The following is a 25804-nucleotide window of genomic DNA, read 5'->3' as shown; positions in this document are numbered from 1 at the left end:
AGTAATTTTTTAAAGAATATTTTTTTGAGGACTTCCTATAAGCGTTGAAAGGAATGACGCTTCCGCAGAATCTTCATTAACATGTTTTCAATATTCTTGTTATACCCTTCACCACACTGTAGTACAGGGTATTATGTCTTTGTGCATATGTTTGTAACAGGCAAAAGGAATCAAGATAGGCCCATGGTTCCTTTTGAGAATATGCATAGAGTCACTTTCTGAGTCGATTTACGCTTGTCCGTCCGTCCATGTATTTATGTTAACAAAGTACAGGTTGCATTTATGATCCGATTTGGATGAAATTTGGCACAGCTCATTTATTTGGCTTATGGACGAACCCTATTGAAATTCGGTTCAGATTTAGATATAGCTCCCGTATATAGTTTCGTCCGATTTAAGGTAAATGTGGCCCAAAGTCCCTATATGCCTTTCGATTTTCAAGAAATTTGGCATTAAGTTCTGAATTAGGTCCAGAATGATGTGTGTTAAGTTTCCTGAAAATCGGTTCAGATTTAGATATAGCTCCCATATATAGTTTTTTCCGATTTTATGTAAATGGTGCACCAAAAACCCTACATATCACTCGATTTGGCACAGCGTACTAAATAAAGTTTTGAACGATGTGTGTTAAGTTTCGTGAAAACCGGTTCAGATTTAGATATAGCTCTCATATATATTTTCGTCCGATTTAATGTAAATGGTGCACCAAAGTCCCTATATATTTTTCGATTAACACGAAATTTAGCACAGTGTAATGAATTAGGTCTAGAATAACGTGTGTTAAGTTTCGTAAAAATCGGTTCAGATATAGATATAGCTCCCACATATATTTTCGTCCCATTTAATGTAAATGGTGCACCAAAGTCCCTATATATTTTTCGATTAACACGAAATTTAGCACAGCGTAATGAATTAGGTCTAAAATAACGTGTGCTAAGTTTCCTAAAAATCGGTTCAGATATAGATATAGCTCCCACATATATTTTCGTCCCATTTAATGTCCTTATATGTCTTTCGATTTTCATGAAATTTGGCACAGCGTAATGAATTAGGTCTGAAATGATGTGTGTTAAGTTTGCTGAAAATCGGCTCAGATTTAGATATAGCTCCCATATATATTTTCGTCCGATTTTATCTAAATGCTGCACCAAAGTCCCTCTATACCTTTCGATTTGCACGACATTTTGCACTGAATTAAGTCTAGACTGATGTGTGTTAAGTTTCGTGACAAGCGGTTCAGATTTTGATATAGCTTCTATATATATATATATATATATTCCTCCGAATTAATGTAAACGGCGCACTAAACTCCTCATGTTTATCAGATATTTATCCAAATAATCAACGGGTGTCCGATTGATATTTGCTTTTAATTGATTTACATAATTTTGTCCCATTGTAAGAAGCAACTCTATATCTCAACAAATAAAAAATTTAATATAGGTTGCAGAATGGCATGTTTATGGATCCAATTTCCTTTTACTGGTCCTTCAAAAATGTAACTTCTGTTAGGATTCATCTGTTGATTAAAGTGGTGAATGGTATAATATAGTCGGCCCCGCTCGACTTTACTACTTTCCTCACTGGTTATTTTTTATATTTTGCCGTCCCATTGTGCCTTTGAGTCAATTAATCCAAAAATCCCCCTCTACCCCACACCTTGGCCACAATTATTATTTGTCACTTTGAAGTTGTGTTTATTTTAAAACGAACTAATCTGCCGGCCCTCTTGTAGTTGGGCACAAGTTTTATTTTTTTATTATTACTGATAATATATTTTTTAATTTTTGTTATTATTTAAATGCATAAATATGTAAGTGTGGATGGTGTGCGTCTTTTATTACATACAACGATTGTGCCTACAATTAATTCATTTACCCAGACTAGCTGACTGTCTGACAAACCGACCGAATGACTGACTGATACGTGTTAAAGTATTAAAATAAAATTATTGATGAATATTTATTACTTTGGCACGCATTTTTCCGTGTTTTTCCTTTTAAAGAGAGTTTCGGCTTTTGGGGGGTAGGTGGACAGAGAGCGCACAACCTACAGAAGATTGAGGGTGTTTGGCGAGGAATACTAAAATAGTTGATTTTGATTTTGCAAATCCACACAATTAATGAAGAAACAACCAATCCCCACACCATATAAGGTGTCACAACGTCGTAGTGTTGTTGCTTTTTTTATTGTTCATATTTGTTGTTAATCACTGTCATGTTTAATATGAAATTGTTTTGAATTTTATTTTTTGTATTTAATATCAATCAAATAAATTAATAAACATTTTGATTCTAAGTCGACGTTAGAATGAAATTTGTTTGTGATTGGATTTTGCGATAAAGAGAGGGGAAGAGGAATTTTAATTGAATTTCAATAGAATTTTTGAGCGATGATTGTAAGTGATTTTTTCGATTTGTAGATAGTCCAATAATTTGTTGTTCTCTGTTCAGGTCATTGAGTCAATAAATTATGGGATATTTCGATATTACAAAAAATTGTCACGATTTTCCGATTTTGCTACTAATTGTGGGAATTCAAGGTCTGTGTTTTAGTTTTTTATTTTATGATTTATGAGTGATATTTTTCTGAGTTGTAATTTTGAAAAGAAAGGGAAGTAATAAAAGGCAATGTTTGTGTCTTAAGTCTTTTGTTATCAATACTAATAAAAGAGTAAATTGATTGACTGACTGTCTGATTTAACGATTCCTCAACGCCCAGACGAAACGTCTGGAGCTAGAATCTTGAAATTTTGAGTGAGAGTCACTCTTGGTCCAAAGGTGACAGATAAGGCTGGGTTTTTGGAAATTCGTACTAGATCGGTACGAAAAGTACTAAAAAGTACTAAATGTGATACCATTTGTATTTTGCGAACCGGTAAAGCTAGAACTCTGAAATTTGGTTTGGTGGTCGTTGATGGAGTGTAGAATATATGTAGCAAAGGTTTTTTGGAAATTCGAACTATAACTATCCGAAAAGTACGAAAATGTACTTAATTTGGTACAATTCTGTAGCATGTGAACGAATAGCGTTGAAAACTGGAAATTTGGAGTGTGAACTAATGTTGAGAAGTAGGGTCCATTTAAGGATATGGTTTTGAAAGCGTGTACTCATGTGTACGAAAAGTACTATATGGTACTATATTTGGTACAAATTTAATTTGGAGATACAAATCGAGATGGAATCCTGGCATTTGAAATTAAAATTACCATCGGAGTGTAGGATTGGGTTATGAACGTAGCTTTGGAAATTTGTTACTTATGTGTACGAATAGTACTAAATCGTACTATAATCGGTACAGTTTGGATTTGAGTGATCCTAGAGAGGGGGAAAATTCAATTTGGAGTCAGGTTCACTGTAGGGGTGTGGGATTAGGGTCAGGTTTAAGAAAATAATACTTATGGGTACTAAATGGTACTAAATTTGGTACAATTCAAAATTTTAGGTGAGCCAGTAGAGCTAGAATCATGAAATTTGGAGTCAGGATAACTGTTGAGGTGTAAGATTGAGATATGTAGGAAGTTTTAGAAATGTGTACTAAATTTGGTACAATTTGAATTGTGAGTGAACCGATAGAGTTGCAATCCTGAAACTTGGATTTAGGACCACTGTGGGGGTGTAGGAAGTTTTAGAAATTTGTACTAAGTGTACTAAATTTGGCACAATTTAAATTGTGGGTTTAAGTTGTAATCCTGAAATTTTGATTTAGGTTCACTGTGGAGGTGTAGGATTGGGGTATGCAGGAATATTTGGAAATTTGTACTACTATGTACTAAATTTAGTACAATTTGATATGTGGGTGAACCGATAGAGTTGGAATCCTAAAACTTGAATTTAGTATCAGTGTGGGGGTGTAGGATTGGGGTATGTAGGAAGTTTTGGAAATTGGTACTACTGTGTACTAAATTTGGTACAATTTGAATTGTGGGTGAAACGATAGAGTTGGAATACTGAAATTTTGATTTATGAACACTGTAGAGGTGTATGATTGGGGTATGCAGGAAGATTTGGAAATTTGTACTACTGTGTACTAAATTTGGTACAATTTAAATTGTGGATGAACCGATATAGTTGAAAGCCTGAAAATTGGATTTAGGATCACTGTGGGGGTGTATGATTGTGGTATGGAGGAAGTTTTGGAAATTTGTACTAATGTGTACTAAATTTAGTACAATTTGAATTGTTTGTGAACCGATAGAGTTGGAATCCTGAAACTTGGATTTAGGATCTCTATGGGGTGTAGGTTTGTGGTAAGAAGGAGATTTTAGAAATTCGTACTACTGTGTACTAAATTTGGTACAATTTAAATTGTGGGTGAACCGATATAGTTGAAAGCCTGAAAATTGGATTTAGGATCACTATGATTGGTGTATGTAGGAAGTTTTGGAAATTTGTACTAATGTGTACTAAATTTGGTACAATTTGAATTGTGGGTGAACCGGTAGAGTTTGAATCGTTAGATTTAGGATTACTGTGGGGATGTTGGTTTGGGTTAAGTATGAAGTTTTGGAAATTTGGTACAATTTGAATTGTGGGTGGACCGATAGAATTAGAATCGTGAAACTTATACTTTGGTGTACTGTGGTGGTGTAGGTTTGGGGTAAGTAAGAGGTTTTGTGTACTAATTTGGTACAATTTGAATTGTGGGTGAACCTATGGAGTTGGAATGTTTAGGAGGATAGTTACATGCTTGAGGAGGGTACTTATGGATATAATGTGTGCTAAATAGAAAATTTGGGTTTGGTGAACCTTTAGAGTTGGAATCATGAAATTTGGTACTAAATTGTACTCAAATTTAATTTATGGTCGATATTTATGTGTGGTTTGTTTTTTCTGCCATATGCAGTTTTTTAAATATTTCCTACATTCGCTAACGAAGTTGCGGCCATATGCTAGTGTTCTATAAAATAATAATATAGAATTATTAAAAAAAATAATTATTTCATTTCAAAAAATATATTTTTAAGCCATACCCAATAAGCATAAAGATTATATTTAATAGAGCTATAAACATGGATTTGTTCAAAGAATATTTTTTGTAGGTCCAAAAAAGATTATTCTCTAAGGACTAAATAAAGCTTTAAACGCGGATTTTTTGATTTGTGTTTTTCCAATAGATTTTGATCCGCAGATTTTTCACTTATATTAGTGATCCTATGTCAATAGGTCACTGACCCTAAGTCCTTAGATAATTAGCCCTAACCATTATCAATTCCTTCCCTAACCATTATCAATTCCTTCAAAAATTTCTTATAACCTTAACCCAACAAATTTTTTATTTAATTTTTAATTCATACTAAATTCTATATATTTCACTGGAAATAGCCTATATAATACGTATTATGTCCAAGTGTATGCCCAAAGGGAACATTTTCATTTGACAACAAACATTTTGCCAAAACAATGTAGGTTAAGGTCAAATACCTAGACGCAAACCCCCCTTTAAAATCAGATCATTAAACTCTTGAACCAAACAAAAAAGAAAAAAACAAAACAAAATTGCAAAGAGATATCCAAATGTCGATATTAACACATTGTAGTTGTTGTAATTAACAAAATGGTCCACTGGACAACTTAATTATGTACTGAAATATTTATGTACTTGGATACAATTAAATGTTCATATCCACACTACTATGAAGATGTGATGAAATTATATCCAGAGGCATGGCAACAAGTGTTTTTGTAATGGAAACATTGTTGGCAAAGCGATCTCTACACACATACATAAATATAGCCACACATAAAGGTAGATTAATAAAATCGTAATTTAAAAAAAAATTATCAAAACTGTAACAAATATTGCAAAACCAGTCCGTCCATTTATCCATCCAGCCCGCCCGCCTGCCAACCCTTCATCCATTTCTCGCCTTCCAATTTAAATAAGGCGATAATCAGTAAACCAGAGATCAACCACAGCAACAACAACATCAAAATAAGTGTTTCAATTTCAACCATAAAAAAATTGAAATAAAATAATAACAACAAAAACACATAGCTTAGCAAATATATGCTCGAGATATATCAGCCATAGAAATAGGTTAAATGGAGACATAAACCCGTCAATGGGCATATCACACAGCTGAGCACAAGCACAACACTTGTTCGTCGGAATGGCTTGGAATTCGAATCCCTTTGTAGAAGACGAGTGTTTTTCACTCGCCATGTTATGTACTTCGTGTTTTTGATTGTCATCGAACAACATCGATCATCGTATCAAATTTTATGATGTCACATGTCATTCATTCATTCGGTCGGCCAGTCAGTCAGACATCATCGCAAAGCACCTGGCCACAGAAATGGAATGTTTTTACATTGAAGAAATGCTAAAAATTTGACATATTTTTTTGTGTTCTGGGATTTTTGTTTTGTTTTTTTGGCGAGGAATTAGGTCAAAACTGTGGAAGGTTTTCGCGGAGATTAATGGCTTTCAGAAGACCACTCAAAATTTTTCAAATACAAATTTGTCCAAAGTCAAAATTCATTCTTTAAAAATCCACTCTTATATCCACACTTTAAGAAATATTCTGTTGGAAAATACAGCTTACAGTTCTGACATTCTATCATTACAGTTCTGATATACCCTGAAAATCCTAGCCAAAATCTATGTCAATGACTATTGACTCCAATGACTATGGACACAAAGTCAAAGACTCTTGACTCCAACTTAATATCTATTGACTCCAAGTTGATGACTATTGACTCCAAGTTGATGACTATTGACTCCAAGTCAATGACTATGGATTCTAAATCAATGACTAATGCAGATCAATGACTATTTATTCTAAGTCAATGACTGTTGACGATGTCACTGACTATTGTCTCAAATTTATTGACTACATCAATGGATATTGACCCCAAGTCAATGACATTTAACTAAGTCAATTGGTATTGACTCCATGTCAGTAGCCGTTGTCTCCAAGTCAATGACTATTGACTCTAAGTCAATGACTATTGCCCCTTAGTCAATTACTATTGCCCCTTAGTCAACGACTATTGACTACAAGTCAATGACTATTGACTAAAAGTCAACGACTATTGACTACAAGTCAGTTGACTCCATGTCAATGACTATTGACTCCAAGTCAATGACTTTTGATTCCAAGTCAATGACTATTGACTCTAAATCAAGTTAATGACTCTACTCCAAGTCAATGACATTTCACTTCAAGTCAATGACTATTGACTCCATGTCAATGACTATTGACTCCAAGTCAATGACTATTGACTCCAAGTCAATGACTATTGACCCTAAATCAATGAATATTGACTCTAAATCAATGAATATTGACTCTCAGTCAATGAATACATACCCAGTTCAATGACTATTGACTCCAAGTCAATGACTTTTGATTCCAAGTCAATGACTATTGAATCTAAATCAAGTTAATGACTCTACTCCAAGTCAATGACATTTCACTTCAAGTCAATGACTATTGACTCCAAGTCAATGACTATTGACTCCAAGTCAATGACTATTGACTCCACGTCAATGACTATGGACATCAAGTTAATGACTATTGACTTCAAGTTAATGGCTATTGACTTCAAGTCAATGAATATTTACATCAAGTCATTGTCTACTGACTCCAAGTCAATGACTATTGACTCCAAGTCAATGACTATTGACTCCAAGTCAATAACTATTGACTCCATGTCAATAACTATTGACTCCAAGTCAATAACTATTGACTCCAAGTCAATGACTATTGACTCCAAATATTATTGATTCCAAGTCAATGACTGTTGACTGAAGTCAATGACTTGGAGTCAATGATTATTGACTATTACTATGAACTCCAAGTCAATGACTATTGACTCCAAGTCAAAAACTATTGACTCCAAATATTATTGACTGCAAGTCAATGGCTGCAGAAGTACGATTGATTCCAGTAAACTATTTGTCAAAGTGTTTGTTTCTTAAGTCTTTTGTTTCACTTAGAAGTAATTATCAAGAACTAAAATTCAAACCACTGTACACAATGCCACTAAAAAGGAATTTTCGCGCGCGCACACACACACAAGAGAAGTTTAATAATCCACAATTAATTTCAACCTTCCATTGAATTTTAGTTTTTTTTGTATTTAAATTTAGAATGCGTACATCCAACCGACAATGTGCCAGTCGTCATCATGTATGGGGAATATGCGTATTATTTCCATAAGAAGTTTATTGTTCGGATTCCCAGCATTATTCTAAGCTATAATTGTATGAAATTAAAATATATAGATAGATATTTTCCTGAGGCCACCACCTCCACCAAAAAAACAATGGAGAATCCCATGAATAGAATACAAAAAATTGAGATGTCAAAATGTTAATTTTTTTACAAAATGATAGAATAGAAAAAAATTAAGCTCACATGGAAATAAGTACATGTGAGTTTGTACGTGTGTTCTGGGATGGCTTATTAACTCAATTACTTTATTTTTTTAACGAGAAAGAGAAACAAAATTCGATCGTTGTGGGAGTTGGCTATATGGATTTCAACAATACAAAAAAAATTGCTTTAACTGCAGATCAAAAAGACATGATAATTATTACATGACATGATACAATATACATACATACATATGTACATATATTCCCAGCCATGTGTATCTGCTTGTATGTCGTTACGTACGTGCTGCTACTGCCTGCCACACAGGCAGGCAACCAACCAACAACCCAAAACAATTTGTCCAAATGATTTGTTGAAAATTCGTTGAAAATAAATCTCATATTTTATTTTCAATTAAATGATTGACGGTGTTGTGGCGTTATTGGCGGTTATGGTTCAAAAGTATTCTTGTCATAGCCGAGCAACATGTAACGCTCCACCGGTCATATATTTATTACATATATGGTTCTCCTCCTCCTCATCCACCTTATTTTCCCAGCCGAACTTCACACGAATGTTTTGCTTAATTTAATTTCGTGTAGTTTGGTTGTTGGTAGGGTGTGGAGTGGGTGGCGGTTTATTTTGGGTGAGCCCATAAATTATCTTGGGGACAATTGGTTTGTAACACGTAAAGAATTTGTAACTTTTTTTTTTTTTTTTGGAATTTTGAAAATTCAATTGACACATTCCTCAAACATCAACAAAACGCAACGAGCGGTCCAAGCAGCTGCTTGTGCAACATGTTGTGCCCTAATGGGATTTTAACAAACAATTCAAAGAAAAATACAACAAACATTTTTGAATATTAAAAAGCAATAAATAATTACAAGAGAAATAAATCGATGAATATTAAATAGAATTTGAAAATGTTAAATATTCGAAACATAAAATCAAAGAAAAACATGTTAAAAAGAATGAACACCCATGGGTTTGAAGAGTTCTTCTAAAGATAGTATTTAAAACCTACAAGTATTAGGTTGATCATTTCAAGAAAAAATATTATTTAAAAAATCCACGCCTAAGGTACGGCTATACCTTTAAAAATATTATTTAAAAAATCCACGCCTAAGGTACGGCTATACCTTTAAAAATATTATTTAAAAAATCCACGCCTAAGGTACGGCTATACCTTTAAAAATATTATTTAAAAAATCCACGCCTAAGGTACGGCTATACCTTTAAAAATATTATTTAAAAAATCCACGCCTAAGGTACGGCTATACCTTTAAAAATATTATTTAAAAAATCCACGCCTAAGGTACGGCTATACCTTTAAAAATATTATTTAAAAAATCCACGCCTAAGGTACGGCTATACCTTTAAAAATATTATTTAAAAAATCCACGCCTAAGGTACGGCTATACCTTTAAAAATATTATTTAAAAAATCCACGCCTAAGGTACGGCTATACCTTTAAAAATATTATTTAAAAAATCCACGCCTAAGGTACGGCTATACCTTTAAAAATATTATTTAAAAAATCCACGCCTAAGGTACGGCTATACCTTTAAAAATATTATTTAAAAAATCCACGCCTAAGGTACGGCTATACCTTTAAAAATATTATTTAAAAAATCCACGCCTAAGGTACGGCTATACCTTTAAAAATATTATTTAAAAAATCCACGCCTAAGGTACGGCTATACCTTTAAAAATATTATTTAAAAAATCCACGCCTAAGGTACGGCTATACCTTTAAAAATATTATTTAAAAAATCCACGCCTAAGGTACGGCTATACCTTTAAAAATATTATTTAAAAAATCCACGCCTAAGGTACGGCTATACCTTTAAAAATATTATTTAAAAAATCCACGCCTAAGGTACGGCTATACCTTTAAAAATATTATTTAAAAAATCCACGCCTAAGGTACGGCTATACCTTTAAAAATATTATTTAAAAAATCCACGCCTAAGGTACGGCTATACCTTTAAAAATATTATTTAAAAAATCCACGCCTAAGGTTCGGTTAGACCCTGTAATTTTCTTTAAAAAATCCACGCCTAAGGCTTATAATTTTAAAAATATTTAAAAATCTAGGCCTAAGTTTCGTTTATACCTTTAAAAATATTATTTAAAAAATCCCCGCCTAAAGTACGGTTATAATTTTAAAAATATTTAAAAATCCACGCCTAAGTTTCGGCTATACCTTTAAAAATATTATTTAAAAAATCCACGCCTAAGGTACGGCTATACCTTTAAAAATATTATTTAAAAAATCCACGCCTAAGGTACGGCTATACCTTTAAAAATATTATTTAAAAAATCCACGCCTAAGGTACGGCTATACCTTTAAAAATATTATTTAAAAAATCCACGCCTAAGGTACGGCTATACCTTTAAAAATATTATTTAAAAAATCCACGCCTAAGGTACGGCTATACCTTTAAAAATATTATTTAAAAAATCCACGCCTAAGGTACGGCTATACCTTTAAAAATATTATTTAAAAAATCCACGCCTAAGGTACGGCTATTTAAAAATATAAAAAAATCCACGCCTAAGGTACGGCTATAGCTTTAAAAATATTATTTAAAAAATCCACGCCTAAGGTACGGCTATAGCTTTAAAAATATTATTTAAAAAATCCACGCCTAAGCTACGGCTATAGCTTTAAGAATATTATTTAAAAAATCCAAGCCTTAGGTACGGCTATAGCTTTAAAAATATTATTTAAAAAATCCACGCCTAAGGTACGGCTATAGCTTTAAAAATATTATTTAAAAAATCCACGCCTAAGGTACGGCTATACCTTTAAAAATATTATTTAAAAAATCCACGTCTAAAGCCGTCCTCTCCCATATAGCGGCGGCGTTTTTTAATTTTAACGACGGCTCGACTTATCCGGTTCGTTTGGCGTCTGCGGTATCCCTAATCACCAATTTTGCCTTGCCTCTTTCGTAACAATACGCTTTCATTCACATTTCATTCGTAAATTTTACGTTTTTCACTTTGTGTTCTTTCATTATCGGCTTTTTTTCTTTTCCCTGCCATTTGTAGCGGGTGGAACGCTTTTCATTTTGGTTAGACATTACTCAAAAAAAGCTTTGACACAAGCTCGGACACTTGACAGTTTGACAGGCTATTGAGTCGGTAGAAAATCAACTCGCTGGTTGGGTTGTGTTTCTCTATTTTATTTTTTAAATAAAAAAATAAATATTAATTAATTTACACATCTTGTGTGTATAGAAAGAAAAAACCACAAAACAATGAGCGGTGGAAAACATTTGGCCAAAGGTAGGTCCCGATAGCCGGCAAATGGGGTTTTTATCATTGGAATGTTCCAGCAGCCGGAATTGAATCCAAATCAGATTAGATGCATACACTTACGTTGTTGTTGATGTCGGCAAAAATGCCGACACAATGCGTTCTTGAATTTAAAATAACTTGTTTTTTCTAGTTTTAGTTTCGGTTTGTGTGGTTGTGCAATGACTCATTTATGTATGTACGTATGTTATTCACTTCATTCTAGGTTCTCCAAAACCCGAACTCCCCGATGATGGTAAATTGCGTTTGTACTCGATGCGTTTCTGCCCCTATGCCCACCGCGTTCATTTAGTTTTGGACGCCAAGAAAATTCCCTATCACAGCATTTTCATTAATCTCAACGAGAAACCAGAATGGTTGACTGAATACAGCCCCTTGGGTAAAGTACCCGCACTCCAACTGACCGAGGAAGAGGGTAAACCGGCATTAATAGAATCGCTAGTTATTGCCGAATATTTGGATGAAAAATATCCTGAACCCAAACTCTTTCCAAGTGATCCTTTAAAAAAGGCTCAGGATAAGATTTTGATTGAACGCTTCAATGCTGTGGTTGGACCAATGTATAAAATTTTTGTCAATACTGAAGTGTCGCCGGGCACGATTACTGATGTCAGTACCGGTTTGGATATATACGAAAAGGAATTGCGGGCACGTGGCACTCCGTTCTTTGGTGGCGATAAGCCCGGCATGTTGGACTATATGATTTGGCCATGGTGTGAACGTTCGGCTATGTTGAAATATTTGCTAAGTGATAAATATGAAATGGATAAGGAGCGTTTTGAGAAGTTGGTAGGTGTACAAAAAATCTTTATTATAAATAATATTTAGCCCGGACTGAATGATATTTAAAAGGGCTTTGGGCTCGGATTTTTAAATAACATCTTAAAAGGCATGCTGAAGCTTGGGCGTGGATTTTTTAAATATTTTTAAAGGTCTCGTGGAATTGCGGAATAATATGCGTAGATTTTTATGACTATATTTTTCAAGTCAAAAGAACCTTAGGCGTGCATTTTAAAGGTATAACCGAACCTTAGGCGTGGATTTTTTAGATAATAAAGGTATAGCCGAAACTTAGGCGTGGATTTTTAAATAATATTTGTATAGGTATAAACGAACATTAGGCGAGGGTTTTTGAATAATATTTTTAAAGGTATAACCGAACCTTAGGCGTGGATATTTTAATAATATTTTTAAAGGTATAATCGAACCTTAGGCGTGGATATTTTAATAATATTTTTAAAGGTATAACCGAACCTTTGGCGAGGATTTTTGAATAATGTTTTAATGGGATAACCGAACCTTAGGCTTGGATTTTTTTAAAAATATTTTAAAGGGATAACAGAATCTCAGGCGTGGATATTTTAATAACGTTTTAAAGGTATAACCGAACTTTAGACGTGAATTTTTTTAATAGTGTTTTAAAAGTATAACCGAATCTTAGGCGTCGTTTTTTAGATAATATTTTTAAAGGTATAACCGAACCTTTGGGTGGATATTTTAATAATATTTTTAAAGGTATACCGGATTTTTTTAATAATGTTTATATTTTTTTAGTAAATATTTTTAAAGGAACCTTTGGGGTGGCTGAATAACCGTATTTTAGAGACTATATTTTTAAGCAGTTAAAGGAACCTTAGGCGTGGGTTTCTTCAATAATATTTTTAAAAACTTGAAGGATCATAGACGTGGATTTTAATGTAATATTAAAAAAATAGTCTTTTACTTTTAATCTTTTACTTTTTGTCTTCGATTGGACTTTCTAGGATAACTATTTGGTTTCCTATCTCCTAGACCTTTTCTTCTTCTTACACATTTACTATAACTTAAAAAAAAAACAACTTTTATATTATTACTTAATTTTTTTACAATATGGATTAATTTATTTTTCCTTTTTTCTTCTTTACAGCTCCAATGGCGTGATCTTATGGAAAAAGATGAAGCCGTTAAATGTTTCTATTTGGATGGTGAGACCCATGCTAAATTTATGAAGACTCGTCGTGAAGGAGAACCCAACTATGATATGCTTGTTGTGTAAGGCCTCTTCCAATTTTTTATACAATATACATATTTTCCAATATACCGTATTTAATACTTAACAAGAACCAAAATAACTTAAGCAAAAGAAAAATGTACTTCAAAAGATTGAAACTCTTGCATAACGGGAGTTAACAACAAAATATCCTCCATAGAGATTTAAACGCATATAAACTAAATAAAAGCTTAAAACATTTAGCTTCACACTTAATGATAATTTGTTTTTGAAAAAAAAACAACTCCTCATCACGCATTTCTCATCATATTGTTCTTATAATTTTTCTTCTGTTACAGAAATCCCTGTAAACGGCAACGCACTTGCTAAGCAGCTTATACCAACCAACCTTCCCTGACTCCACTAGTCTCCCCCTCTCTTTTTTTAAGTTTGTTTTTACGTTCCGTTTCTTTTATAATGTTTGCGCTTAACATTATTGGCAGAACATAAATCATCGATTATTTTTTTTTTTCTTATATACATAATTTTTTTGTTTTCCTTTTTTTCACTTATAGATAAGACGATTTTTTATACATATCATTAATATTGGACAAAAGTAAATTGAAATAAAAAGAAAAAAAAAATCAACATTCACTTGCCTATTTTCGTTATCTATTTATCGCAGACACTGATAAAGTGATAAATCATCAAATAATTATTGGATAATTAAAAAATAGTTTTTCAGTTTTCAAAATTCTTCGTAGGACAGAACAAGCAAAAATCTTTCTTAGGGAAAAGAAAGAAAATACAAAACGGTTTGAAACTTGATGCAATCCATTATAAAATATCCCTTTTAATTTAAGTCCGATGGTTGCACACAATTTAAAACCTTTCGGCGTCCAATACAGAGAAGATTTTTAAACAATATTTCTTCAAAGGACGTTTCATAAGTGGATATAAGTAAATTATTCAAGGACCAGAAATATTTTTGGAAAAGCCTTTCCAAAAAAATATTTCTTCAAACAAAATATATTTCTCGTAAAATATTTATTCATTGACCACCTACAAGGGGCTTTCTTTGTAAATGCTTTTCTGTTTTATAAAATCAAAGACCATCATTACATTTGATGATGTTTAAAGTTCTTCTCAAGGATTTCGGCCTTGTAGGAATCTCCAACCTTATACATTTTCTTCTGATGCCAAAATAAAACTTCTCATTAAATTATATATTTAAATATTAGAGAAAAAAGATGAAATTTATTTTTTTGTTGTTTTTGGTTTTTAATTTAAAATCGTGTATAATAATGCATTTTATTCGACAAATCTTTTCCAGCAATAGTAGATGTTTTGTTAAAATTTTTAATTTCGTTTCGTTAAAATTCGTTAAACGATTTTCGTAATTGGTTTTTGTTTGATTAAAATTTGTGTGTGTATGTATGTGTATAATATAATTTAAAAATATAGTTCCCATGCGTCTCGTGTCTAGGCTGGGGATAATGTTGATCTTAAATAACCTGCAATGGATAAACATTGTAATAAAAGTAATTCCAGCACAATTTTTTTTTTCAAACAAACCTGTTGCATTTGTATCATTAATGCCACCGCCAACATTACCTCCACCTCCTGTAACAACAACACTTCCGCCACCACTTGTTGTTGGCGGCGATGATGATGCTGCTGCTGCTGCCGATGATGATGGTGGTGTACATACTACGGAAGTACTATTCGTTAGATTGGAATTTGTGCTGCCACTTATTAAACTTTGAACTCTTTGTTGGGAATTATGTGGTTGCGGTTGTTGTTGTACATTAGAAGCCTGCTTTTTGTTACTGTGATTTGAAGTAGTCGGTTGGTTACTGTAAAGGGAAAAATTGTGTCTATACACATATTTCTATAGGAGATTTTTTCAATTCAATTTGAATACTTCTTTTCTGCATCCTTTTTATTATTGTATATGGCCAATTCAACTTCTGTGTGTTGGGTACTCATATGACGCACCCATTCCTGTGGCGTTTCAAAACGTCTGCAAAAAGATTTATTTTCATTTGTTTAAAATAGTTGGATGTTAACAAATCAGGAGGATACTTACGTATTACAGATATCACATTGAAGACAAACATGTTCCGAGGCATTTTCTTGTTGCTAATGGGGGAGGGAAGAGAAGAAAAATAGAGAAAATTTTTGAGAGAAATAAATAATTTTATCAGATTTAAATATTAAAATCATTTTTGAAAATTGAACCCTTTTTCTCAAATGACATTTTGTTGGTCCGTCCCATTTTTGAAGCTCTTCAAGGCTAACAGAGAAATAATTGTATTGGCAGATAAAAGGTAACAATTACAATCAATCGGGAACTAAACAATAAATTTTTGTAAAATATTAAAGGAAAGAGTAATCCCCATTGTCCATATATTGGCTCCCTTTAACGTATTTTTTTAATTTAATTTCTTTTCCTGCACCTTTTACACAGCAAACAATTATCATCCTAGTGCACTTTGATAAAGGTCTAATCTATCTGATTATTTTATACAACGAATTATCCCTACTTGAATTTATTATAATCTTATCCTGTTCCAAATTTTATATATAGGTCCTCAATCGATCCATCGAAATTAAATCTCCCCCTTTATGTGACTTTATTTTTTTCTTACCGATATTCGACGTCTTTTCTTTGGCACATAGGATGACTTGGTGGATGATGATGCGGCATTCGAAGTTTCACAAACAGCTGGCGGTACACTAAAACTAGAACTAGAAGTTCCGGGTGTTGGTGCTGCATGCGACTCCAGGTGACGCAAAAGGGAAGTTTTATCCTCACAAACTTTCTTACAAATGTCACACGAGAAATATGTATCGAAATCCTTAGCCGATGTATTTTGATTACCACCAATGGAGGTGGTGTTGGTATTGCTAGCTGTAGACATCAATTGGCAAGTCGTTGTATCATTGTTCAGGGAAGAAGTTGTCGTTGACGGTACCGGTGGCTGCTGTGGTTGGATTAGAGTTTCAGTTTTGATTTTCTGAATTTTAAACTCATTATTTTGTGCTGCAGTCTTTTTGTTTGTTAGGTGTAACGACGACGACGATGCGGAATGTAAACCACCATTACCATGATGTATGGCGGAACCAGTTGTTGTTGTCATCCATTCAGAAGGTTCTTCCTTAATCGATACATATTGACCAGTTGGCCCAGCAAGTGTTTCATGTAGTACAACTTGCTTGGAGGTAGATGTTGTTAGGGGTTGTACTGTGGTGGCCACTATCGCTGATGATGTTGTTGAAATTAAATGCTGTTGGGAATATTTAAAATTATCATTCCTAACACCACCACCATTATACTCCACTGGAATTTCTCCAGGCGGCAAATGTATTTCTTGTTCATAAGGTGCCTCATCAACACACTCATTTGCCACATTTGGTGGTATGTAATCGGGACAATTTGTATTGCAAAGTTGTGTGCCATTATTATTATCACCCTGACCATCTCGGGATATAATCATGTGGGTTGGATGCTCAGTCATACGTGTACAATCATTACAACCAATTTCGTTGCAAATGGAAGTTGGAGGTGGTGGTGGTGCTTCATCCCTAAGGGTGGTAACAGCATCCACTGGATAACAACATTTTTCACCCGGATCAATGGCCACATGTTTATTAACACTTATGGGATTTGTGGCCAATTTTCCAATACTAACCGCTGATGGTACCGTTAGGGTATTTATAGGTTTCGTTGATTTCACAATAACGGGACTTGTTTTGGGCAATGTGGAGACACTGAGACCTCTGGAAACCGTTGATGCCTGCTGTTCAACTAAATAGCGTACCGATGTAGGACCATTTGTCAGTGGCATACGTATTAAATTATATGTTGCAGCACCATTCGATGGTGCCGGTTGCATTGGTTCACTATTACGATTTGTAATTTGATTTCCGGTTGTTGGTGTTGTGGTTCGACATAGACCTCGAATTTTTAATATCTCACCACCCTTTAATACTTCACTGAGGATGTCATTGGACACAGTGGCCTCTCCCATATACATATATTGTACCAATATTTGTATGGCACGATGACTTAAATCGGGTGGCAATACAATATGGAAACTGCCATTGCTGTTATTCGATAGAGGCGAGGTTTCAAAGATGCTCGAAAAGAATTGGCTGCATGAACTTAAGATGAATTTGTGGGCTGATATACCAACGGTGGGCATTGAATTGTTCGTTGATATCGTATTGTTCGAGCTGTATAATACAACATCAGCGTATTTTTCATTTCTGTCAAGGGTATATTCATTGTTACATTGTTATTAGAGGGATGAGGTGTTAAATTTAAAACTTACTTGTATAAAGTTGCGACGGAAGAATTCAAATAAGAATGGTGCGAGTCCCATTTAAGGTGGTAATTTTCAGCAGTCATTTTTAATAATAAATTATCATTGGACCTGGAAGAAGAATAGGAGAAAATTTATTATTTATTAAACTATTATAAGATTATTCATGATTCTAAAACACGCCCAATTGACATCACTGCTCTCAGCTGTCATATGTTTGTTGTTGTCTAGGCAATAAATTGTCAGTGTAAACTAAAGAAAAGTGGCAACGCTCTGTACTTGTTTATAAATTTTGTTGTGTACACAGGCGACAGACAGCCAGTTTAGTTTGGTGGACTCCAGTCTCATAATAAAACAAAAAAGAAGGAAAAGAAAACCATTGGAAAATTGCTAATAACTTCAAATCCATTGCAGCAGACGGCATGTCTGTCTTTCGAACAGATATGGAATTTGATCGAAAATTAATTGAGCTAATAAAGGCTAATCCCATGCTGTACGAGAAGGATTTACGTAGTTCACCATACACGGATATGAAAAAGAAATTCGAGTTATGGAGTCATATTGCAACGTCGTTGAACTGTGACAGTGAGTATTGATGAGGTCCACGGCGACCCATGAAAAGTACCCATTGTTAATATTCCTCCACCTCTTCCTCCATTAACACAGCCAAATATTGTCTGCTGCGATGGAAAAGTTTACGCGGAAAATATCGCCGAGAAGTTGCCAAGCTGGGTAAGGAACCAACATGGGAATTATTTGATCAAATGAAATTCATTGATAAACACATTAAATATCAAGGGTAAGAGAAGTTCCACCTCCCCTCCAAATAACGAACTCGGCTAATATTGTTTTATGACCAACAGTACTCAACGCAATCTTAAGAGTCCTGAACACCAAAGTGTTCCCTACAACTGTAATATGGAGGCTGAGCAGTTAATCGAAGAAATCCACGACGAGGATTATGACGATGACCCATTGCAGGAGGCAATGGATGAGCAAATAAGTACATTTGTACCATATAATAACGGCAGAGAACGAATGTTTCCATACCAGCAACAGCAGCAGCAACAACAGCATACAACAATTTTACCCACAAACAACACAACCACCACAACAATTATTTCACCAATGCAAAATAGTGGAACAATGAAACGTATTGAAGCTCTGCTCGAGGGCTTGGGTGAACATAATCGCAGTAAGGCAGAAAAACGTATTGTGGCCTATTTGTGCAAATGTCAGCTGAAAACTTTAAGTAACGAAGATGTAGACGATGTGAATATTTAAAGGGCCGGTTCGTCTCTGGTGGTGAGGTGGACCGGAAGAATTGGATATTGTTTACTAATATTTAGTATATAAGTGTATGGCTTTTCAATTGACGAGATAACGAGAAAATTAATTGAGTGTTAACGAATTCGAATAAAATTTTATGGACAATTTTTTTAAACAGTATTTAATGTAAATTGTGTACCCATAACAGAGAGGGTATATATTTTTTTAATTTAAATACACAATTTGGATCGTTCAAAAACAGATATAAAAACTTTTCATTTGAATATTTCAATTTGCCGGGACTAATATTCCATTTAATATTTTTTCAGTTTATTATTTTATAAAAAAATCAAAGAATGGCTGGTCAATAATTTTTTTTTAATTTGAATATATATTTTTTTGAAATCGCGAAGTCATTAAAAATTATTTTATAAAAAAAATCCAAGAATTTTCAAAAAAAAAATCGAGCTTGCACTGCTTTTTGAAAAAAAAAATCCAAGCTTATACTAATCTTTTACAAAATATCTTTATTTTTACTTCAATATCATGACCTTAGATCGGTAAACTAACGTACTGCATTGATACTTCTTTTAAATCCTAATTCGAAAAAAAAAATCCTCAGAACTTCTTAAAAGAAAAATCCTTAATACTTGAAAAGTCCTTGAAAAAAACCCAAAAGATTGGTCATTGAAAAATATTTAGAATCCAAACTTTGTTCTTTTTAAAAGAAAAATCCCTCCAATGTAGGGTAGCCCATGAAATGACCAAAGATTGGTCATTGAAAAATAGTTGGAATCCAGGCTTCATGTTGTTCTAAAAAAATTAAAAAAAAATCTGCACTTTATATAAGGTCTTTATAAAGTGCAGATTTTTTTTTTTATATCCATCTTTATTAAGGTCCCAAATTGTATATCCTTATAAAAATGTTGTGTTACAAATACAAAGAACTTGAAAACTATATTTACTTAAGCCTTAATTTCTCCACATTTCATTACGAGGGTATTTTCGATACATCATTCCAAAATTGTTTTTTTTTTATTTATAGAAATGGCTGACCCTCTATTTATGGATAATTTTATTATTCAAATTATGATTTGAATATTGATCGATAGATTTATTACATGATAATCCAAACTATATATTGAATAAAATCAATATACAACAACAATGCCCACTCATTTTCATACCTAACTGTTTTACTAACGTCATATGAAATCAAATTAATAAATAGGTTATATCCTTGCATATATTTATTTGATTTCCACTTCTGATATTACTCCCATAAAATATGTCCTGCAAGAAAAAAAACCAAAACTCTCCATTATACCAACACCTATAGGAATGAAACACCCACTCACTTATTAGTCCGTCTTTCAGTATTTCGCAAAAAAAAAACAACATCCTCATATGATATACAAACACACATATGCAGAGAGAATTGTCCACATCCTTGTTAAAGTAAAAACAGAAGCCAACAAAAATCGAGTTATTGCCTTTGTCACAACCGAAAAAAAACAGCAAAACGAAACTCTAAACCCCCGCCACATTGTCCCAACCACAACAACGACGAACTAACGAACCTAATGGGGCGGCAATAGCACCCTTTTAACGTGCGGCAAGGCAAGTCACTTACTCACTCGGTGTACCCACCAAATGCTTGTGGCTCAAGTGCGAGGCATTAACACAAAATTATTGATTGATTTCCACAAAGCACACATACACACACTCTCAAACATTCGTTTATACAGGGCGGTCGTCGGTCATAGACACAGACATACCAAAATAAAAAATCAATAATTTGCTTAATATTCACTTCATTTTTTGTAAAAGTAATTTTTTCAGTTATTTAGCAGAAAATTGGCTCTACACACAACGTAGGTATTTCATTTAAAATAACTTTTACAAATTTTTGTTTTATATCTTGAAGATTTTTTCAAAATTAAGCGCCTTTTCTTAGAAAAAAGCTTCTTTTCTTTCTATCAGCACTTTGGGAGTTTTAACACAAACAGATGTCACCAAACAAAATGGGAGAACAATACTTCTCATTTTTATTATTAACTGTCATTTAACTAAATTACACTTTCTTCCATTGTTTATTTGTCGTTTTTGGGAACTTTCGACACTTTTATTTAGCAAAAAAAAAATATTTATTGTAATTTTTTTGTTAATACCAAAACTTTGCTGTGTTGTACCTACTTTTGCGTGCGTTGGTGCGTGGTGTTGTGTGCTCAAAAGTCAAAGTAAAAATGTTTTGAGAGTCCTTATCGTCGTCGTAGTAGTCCTTGTTGTGTACTGTTTTGTTGGCGCTTTATTTATGCTGCTTCTTACATTTCTTTGTAAATGATGAACCTCTTTTTTTGTTGGTTGGCGTCGTCGTCATCATCATCATCATGGCTTGGAGCTCATCACACAATGGAATTTTGCGCGCCTTCTATTTCTACTTTCCTTTTTCTGGTATGCTCCCTCTCGTGCTCTTTTTTTTGCTAACAAATGTCATTTCACTCTCTGTGCCTGCCACTCTCAGTTAATATAGCGCCCATTTATTGAGCGGCGTACAATTACTCTCACCTCCAATACTTACCGTTACAAAAAATTATTGTGTCTCACAAAAGATGTTGTGTTGTTGTTATATTTGTGTGTGTGGGAGAAATGTTGTTGTGTTCATATTCAGGATTTGGTTTGTTTGTGCTGTTGCTTGCATTTTGTTTGTTGGCCGCTTGTTGTTGCGCTCTTTGGCATTATTGATTTTTTGTTGTCTGATTGTCGGTAAATTGTTGTGCCATGCAACTAAATAAATGGAGATAAGTATTAACTACAATAATGGGGTTTGACGTTTTATCATTTCGTTGGCGGCTTTTATTGATTGGCGCCCCATAAGAGGTAAATTTTTGTATTAATATGCATATTAGTATAGACTTTTTGGGGCTTTTAAATTTATTTTCAGTAAAAGAAAAACGCCTGGAGAAAATCCTAAGCAGTGGCCGGGGTATTTATTTTGGTAAAACTTGTGTAGGGTTTTATAAATTATTTTTTTAGGAGCCCTAAATGTCTAGATATTTAAATAATTATTGGCAATTAAAAAAAAATCGTACTATTTTCGTATTCGATTATTGTCAAATAATAGTTTATTTTTTTATTGCAAAAAAAAATGTTATTTCAACATTTCTAATATGGTATTTATGCATATTTAAAATTTAAGTTCATATCAAACGATAGTTTATAAAACAAACTAAAAAATCCACTAAAAACCTAACCTAACTTTCTTGATCATCGTTAGTTTTGGCAATTTTGGCAGCTGAAACATCTTCATTATTCTCAGACTTTTCATCATCAGCACCGTCTTGATTTTCGTTGGCATCATCAATACTTCGCTTTTCGGCTTTAGATTCTACAGTCTTTTCGGCATTACTTCCTTTCATCGCCGCCGTTTCCATTGCCGTTTGATGCGCCGCTGAAGTATCACATTTTAATAATTCACGTAACATCATTGTGGCATAGGCAGCTGTGGGTAAACAAAAGTCCAATATTAAAGCTTGATATTTATTTTCATTGTCGGCTCCACGTTTTCCCTTGAGATCGTCTAAAGATTTGCCTTTGAATTTTTCAAAATCGGATAGAATTAAAGTATCTTCTGGTGTTGCATACGAACGGAATTCCCATGACATTTCAGTGGGCTTAATCAGAAGTTTACGATATGCACCAGCCATTGAAAAGGTTTTAACATTGTGCTTTAGCTTCTCTGAACTTAAATTGTATTCTGCCAAAGTTTCTTCATACCATTTGGCAATTTCATTATTGGGATATGTGATATCGTGTCCCGGTAAGGGTAATACTACATCATATATGTTATAATTTCCAGAATTTATATCTTCTTCGGTGAGAGGTTTAACTTTACGTTTAAATATGGATTCAGAATTGTCGGTATTTTCAGTCTCAGTTTCTTTGTTTTCTGTTACTTTTTCTTCATTTTCTTTTGACTCTTCAGTTGCGGATTCTTCTTCGGCATCTTCTTCTTGTAAAACTTCGGTAACTTCTATATCCACATCTAAATCATCTTTGTTGCGATATACCAAATCTCCCGGTATGAGTTTAAGGCCAAATTCTTTGATGCGCCGCGAAGCCAACTGATTGAAAATTAAACTTTGGAAGGCATGAGGATATAACAGCAACATATTGCGGGGAATCTGAAACAAAAACTCGATATTTATGTTTGAGATAAACAAATTATTCCATCATAAATTACCTTTCTCAATGCCGTGGCATAATCACTTTCACCATACTGGGCCAAACCATCCAACAGTTTCTTTTCAATAAAACGATCTGTACGGAACATATCCGCCGCGGCCTTCGAATTACGTTCCTTCCACCATGTTTCACGTATATTCTTTAGGAATGGTATATCATGTTCACGTGGTTTCAATATCAATTCACATGCCAATTTATAATCAGCCTGCAGCAACGCTACACCAACTTCATAGGTGGGTACTTCAACTGAATTTCCAAAACGTTGTAGACCAAAATAATTGATGAAACCATTTTCTTTGACGTTCTGAAGAGATTTTTCAATCGCATCCCTGTCGCCAGTTAAATGCCTCAAAGCAATGCGGAAACGATTACCTTTCAATTGTCCCAGTTTCAAAACTTCTTTACAGAATTCGAAATTTCCTATTTTTACACCATTCAAAAATTTAATGGCACCAACAATTTGTCGTGGTGTTCGTTTTTTGATACAGAATTTTTGTGTTGTTTTGGCACGTTTGTCTTTGGTACCACAATAGTTCACCTGGGATGGTCGTAAGCTGAGGAGAAATTTTCAAAATAGTTAGATAACTTTAATTTTAAAATATTTATGCTAAAAGAAAGAACGATCATCCAAGCATGGATTTTTAAAGAATATACGACATACGTCCAGAACCCAAGCTAATGTGATATGATATTTTTAAACTAAAATATGAGCAAATCTAGTCCATATATTTAAAAACCTATATTTCAACTTACTTCAATTTATTGGCCATGGCCACGGCCACTTCACTGGTATCCAAATTCTCTTTGTGTACCAAAAAGTGAACGTATTCCTCGGGGAAAGTCCAACGATTACGATCACGTCCTTTAGGTTTCTGTACACGTATAAATTTCTTATCATCTCCCTTGCCAATTTGGTCACCACCCACAGTGGAGCTAACCAATTTACCCTCATAGAATTTCTTAATTATTTTATGGACATCGGTACGTTTGTCTTTGTCCAATTCAGTAACATCGATATACACGTGGGATTCCTCGGCTGTAGCATTGGGATCATATTTTGCCTCAGCTAAGTTCTTTATTTGTGTCCACACTTCATCGGTGATGACTTCTTTCAATGATTCTTTGGCAGCTTCAGCTTCTTCGGGGCTTAGTGCTGGAAACAATGAATAAGTAAAATTATGCATAAAATTGTTCCTCTGCATTTTGTCATACTCACTTTCTTCTTTGGCTTCTGGAATCTCTAAATTATTTAACTCCAGTACTTTTCCATTCAAATCAATTTCATTGACATGAAAATCAGAGAAACGTGATTTTAAAACACCCGTAAATCCTTCACCTTCGCTAACATATTGAGTTATGCCCACTTGTTCCTCCTTCAGGCTCTCTCTGACTTGGAAGGGTTTCCTGAAACGGAACATAGGATGTCATGTTCCCATCATTTTTTAATATAAACAAATCTTACTTTTCATGTTGGACAAAACCACCATCTCTCCTACCACGACCACCACCACCGCCTCCTCTATTCGAACCACCGTGTCTATTATTGTGATATGGTTTTCTGTTATCTTTGTTGTGGAATGGTCTTCTCTGTTGTTTATTAAATCTTCTATCCATCTGTTTACCCATTTTTATATTTAAAATAAATTATGTCCGTGAACTAAATCTTTAAAAAACGTGTCTCCTAATACCGGTAGAGTTGGGATTAGGGATGGGATAAGTAAATCGACTAATCGTTTAATCGATTTTTGTATTGAAAAGTCTAAAAATCGAAATCGACTTTCGGTCTTTGGAGAAGTCAAGATCTATTAATCGAAATCGGAAAGCAGCTACGCTTCGTAGCGTTTGGCGTGGTTTTATATTTGCCGGGATCGGGATCGGTGTTGAGAGTCTCTCTCTCCCTCAGTGGTAAATTATGAATTGTGTTGGAACACATTACCACAGGTAGGAACAAAAAAGTACGAAACGGTACCTAAAATTCTACTTCAAATGATAATAAATCATAATTATCGAGAAATATTGGCCAATATTTATACCAGTTATTTGCATAAATAATATATGTTATAATTTAAGCGTAAATTTATTCACGAATAATAAAAAAATCTAATTTTTGTTTTGGTACGTTTATGTCAATTCTTACCTTTTGTGAACAAAAAGTACGTTTGTTACAAAATTAAAAATAACGCAACTCTAATTACTCTCTCAAGAGAGAGAAACTCTCAACACCGATCCCGATCCCGACAAATATAAGACCACGCCAAGACTACTGTCTTTGACATCGCTTTCCATTGTAAAATGATAGCACGAACTAGTTCATACCGTTCCATGCAGTGAATTGTTTGTTTGTG

At 33.8% G+C, this 25804-nt stretch overlaps 5 protein-coding genes across 9 annotated transcripts in view; 3 read left to right on the top strand and 2 right to left on the bottom strand.

Moving 5' to 3' along the window:
- Nucleotides 1-25804, top strand: part of LOC133334648 (putative uncharacterized protein DDB_G0291608) — a 323326-nt gene that overhangs the window by 213495 nt on the left and 84027 nt on the right. The window lies entirely within an intron of this gene.
- LOC133334653 (pyrimidodiazepine synthase) overlaps nucleotides 11591-25804 on the top strand; it is a 220473-nt gene continuing 206259 nt past the window's right edge. Inside the window, exons 1-4 of the mRNA XM_061542985.1 lie at nucleotides 11591-11618; nucleotides 11854-12437; nucleotides 13555-13679; nucleotides 13977-14019. Of these exons, the coding sequence (XP_061398969.1) occupies nucleotides 11591-11618; nucleotides 11854-12437; nucleotides 13555-13679; nucleotides 13977-14007 (768 nt within the window). The 3' untranslated portion in view covers nucleotides 14008-14019. The remainder of the gene's footprint in view (nucleotides 11619-11853; nucleotides 12438-13554; nucleotides 13680-13976; nucleotides 14020-25804) is intronic.
- Nucleotides 15100-21659, bottom strand: LOC133334620 (probable serine/threonine-protein kinase dyrk2). Its single transcript, XM_061542934.1, has 7 exons — nucleotides 21407-21659; nucleotides 17955-18056; nucleotides 16269-17889; nucleotides 15707-15759; nucleotides 15542-15640; nucleotides 15193-15473; nucleotides 15100-15131 (listed from the first exon to the last, which is right to left on the bottom strand). The coding sequence occupies exons 2-7, from the start codon at nucleotides 18029-18031 to the stop codon at nucleotides 15100-15102; spliced, it is 2163 nt and encodes a 720-aa protein (XP_061398918.1). The 5' UTR covers nucleotides 18032-18056; nucleotides 21407-21659.
- On the top strand, nucleotides 18350-19229 carry LOC133334654 (uncharacterized). Its single transcript, XM_061542986.1, has 4 exons — nucleotides 18350-18530; nucleotides 18612-18744; nucleotides 18809-18956; nucleotides 19020-19229. The coding sequence occupies exons 1-4, from the start codon at nucleotides 18368-18370 to the stop codon at nucleotides 19227-19229; spliced, it is 654 nt and encodes a 217-aa protein (XP_061398970.1). The 5' UTR covers nucleotides 18350-18367.
- Nucleotides 22469-25085, bottom strand: LOC133334619 (pseudouridylate synthase 7 homolog). Its single transcript, XM_061542932.1, has 5 exons — nucleotides 24922-25085; nucleotides 24676-24863; nucleotides 24213-24612; nucleotides 23458-24013; nucleotides 22469-23398 (listed from the first exon to the last, which is right to left on the bottom strand). Exons 1-5 carry the CDS (start codon nucleotides 25083-25085, stop codon nucleotides 22469-22471), a joined length of 2238 nt encoding a protein of 745 aa, XP_061398916.1.

The sequence above is a fragment of the Musca vetustissima genome, unplaced genomic scaffold, assembly GCF_032173495.1.
Source record: "Musca vetustissima isolate MV318-11 ecotype Yass unplaced genomic scaffold, APGP_CSIRO_Mvet_v1 utg2180, whole genome shotgun sequence".
In the NCBI taxonomy this organism is placed as follows: domain Eukaryota; kingdom Metazoa; phylum Arthropoda; class Insecta; order Diptera; family Muscidae; genus Musca; species Musca vetustissima.
Note: the sequence above shows the minus strand (reverse complement) of the source record. Positions and strands in the feature narration are given on the sequence as shown.

Coding starts and splice junctions, on each gene's coding strand:
- LOC133334620 (XM_061542934.1), bottom strand. CDS start 18,031: ATGACTGCTGAAAATTACCACCTTAAATGGGACTCGCACCATTCTTAT. Junction 17,890..17,954: donor TCCGTCGCAACTTTATACAA/GTAAGTTTTAAA, acceptor TACCCTTGACAG/AAATGAAAAATACGCTGATG. Junction 15,132..15,192: donor TAATGATACAAATGCAACAG/GTTTGTTTGAAA, acceptor TATCCATTGCAG/GTTATTTAAGATCAACATTA.
- LOC133334654 (XM_061542986.1), top strand. CDS start 18,368: ATGTCTGTCTTTCGAACAGATATGGAATTTGATCGAAAATTAATTGAG. Junction 18,745..18,808: donor AAACACATTAAATATCAAGG/GTAAGAGAAGTT, acceptor TATGACCAACAG/TACTCAACGCAATCTTAAGA. Junction 18,957..19,019: donor ATGAGCAAATAAGTACATTT/GTACCATATAAT, acceptor CAGCAACAACAG/CATACAACAATTTTACCCAC.
- LOC133334619 (XM_061542932.1), bottom strand. CDS start 25,085: ATGGGTAAACAGATGGATAGAAGATTTAATAAACAACAGAGAAGACCA. Junction 24,014..24,212: donor GCCATGGCCAATAAATTGAA/GTAAGTTGAAAT, acceptor ATTTCTCCTCAG/CTTACGACCATCCCAGGTGA. Junction 23,399..23,457: donor ATGCCACGGCATTGAGAAAG/GTAATTTATGAT, acceptor TTTTTGTTTCAG/ATTCCCCGCAATATGTTGCT.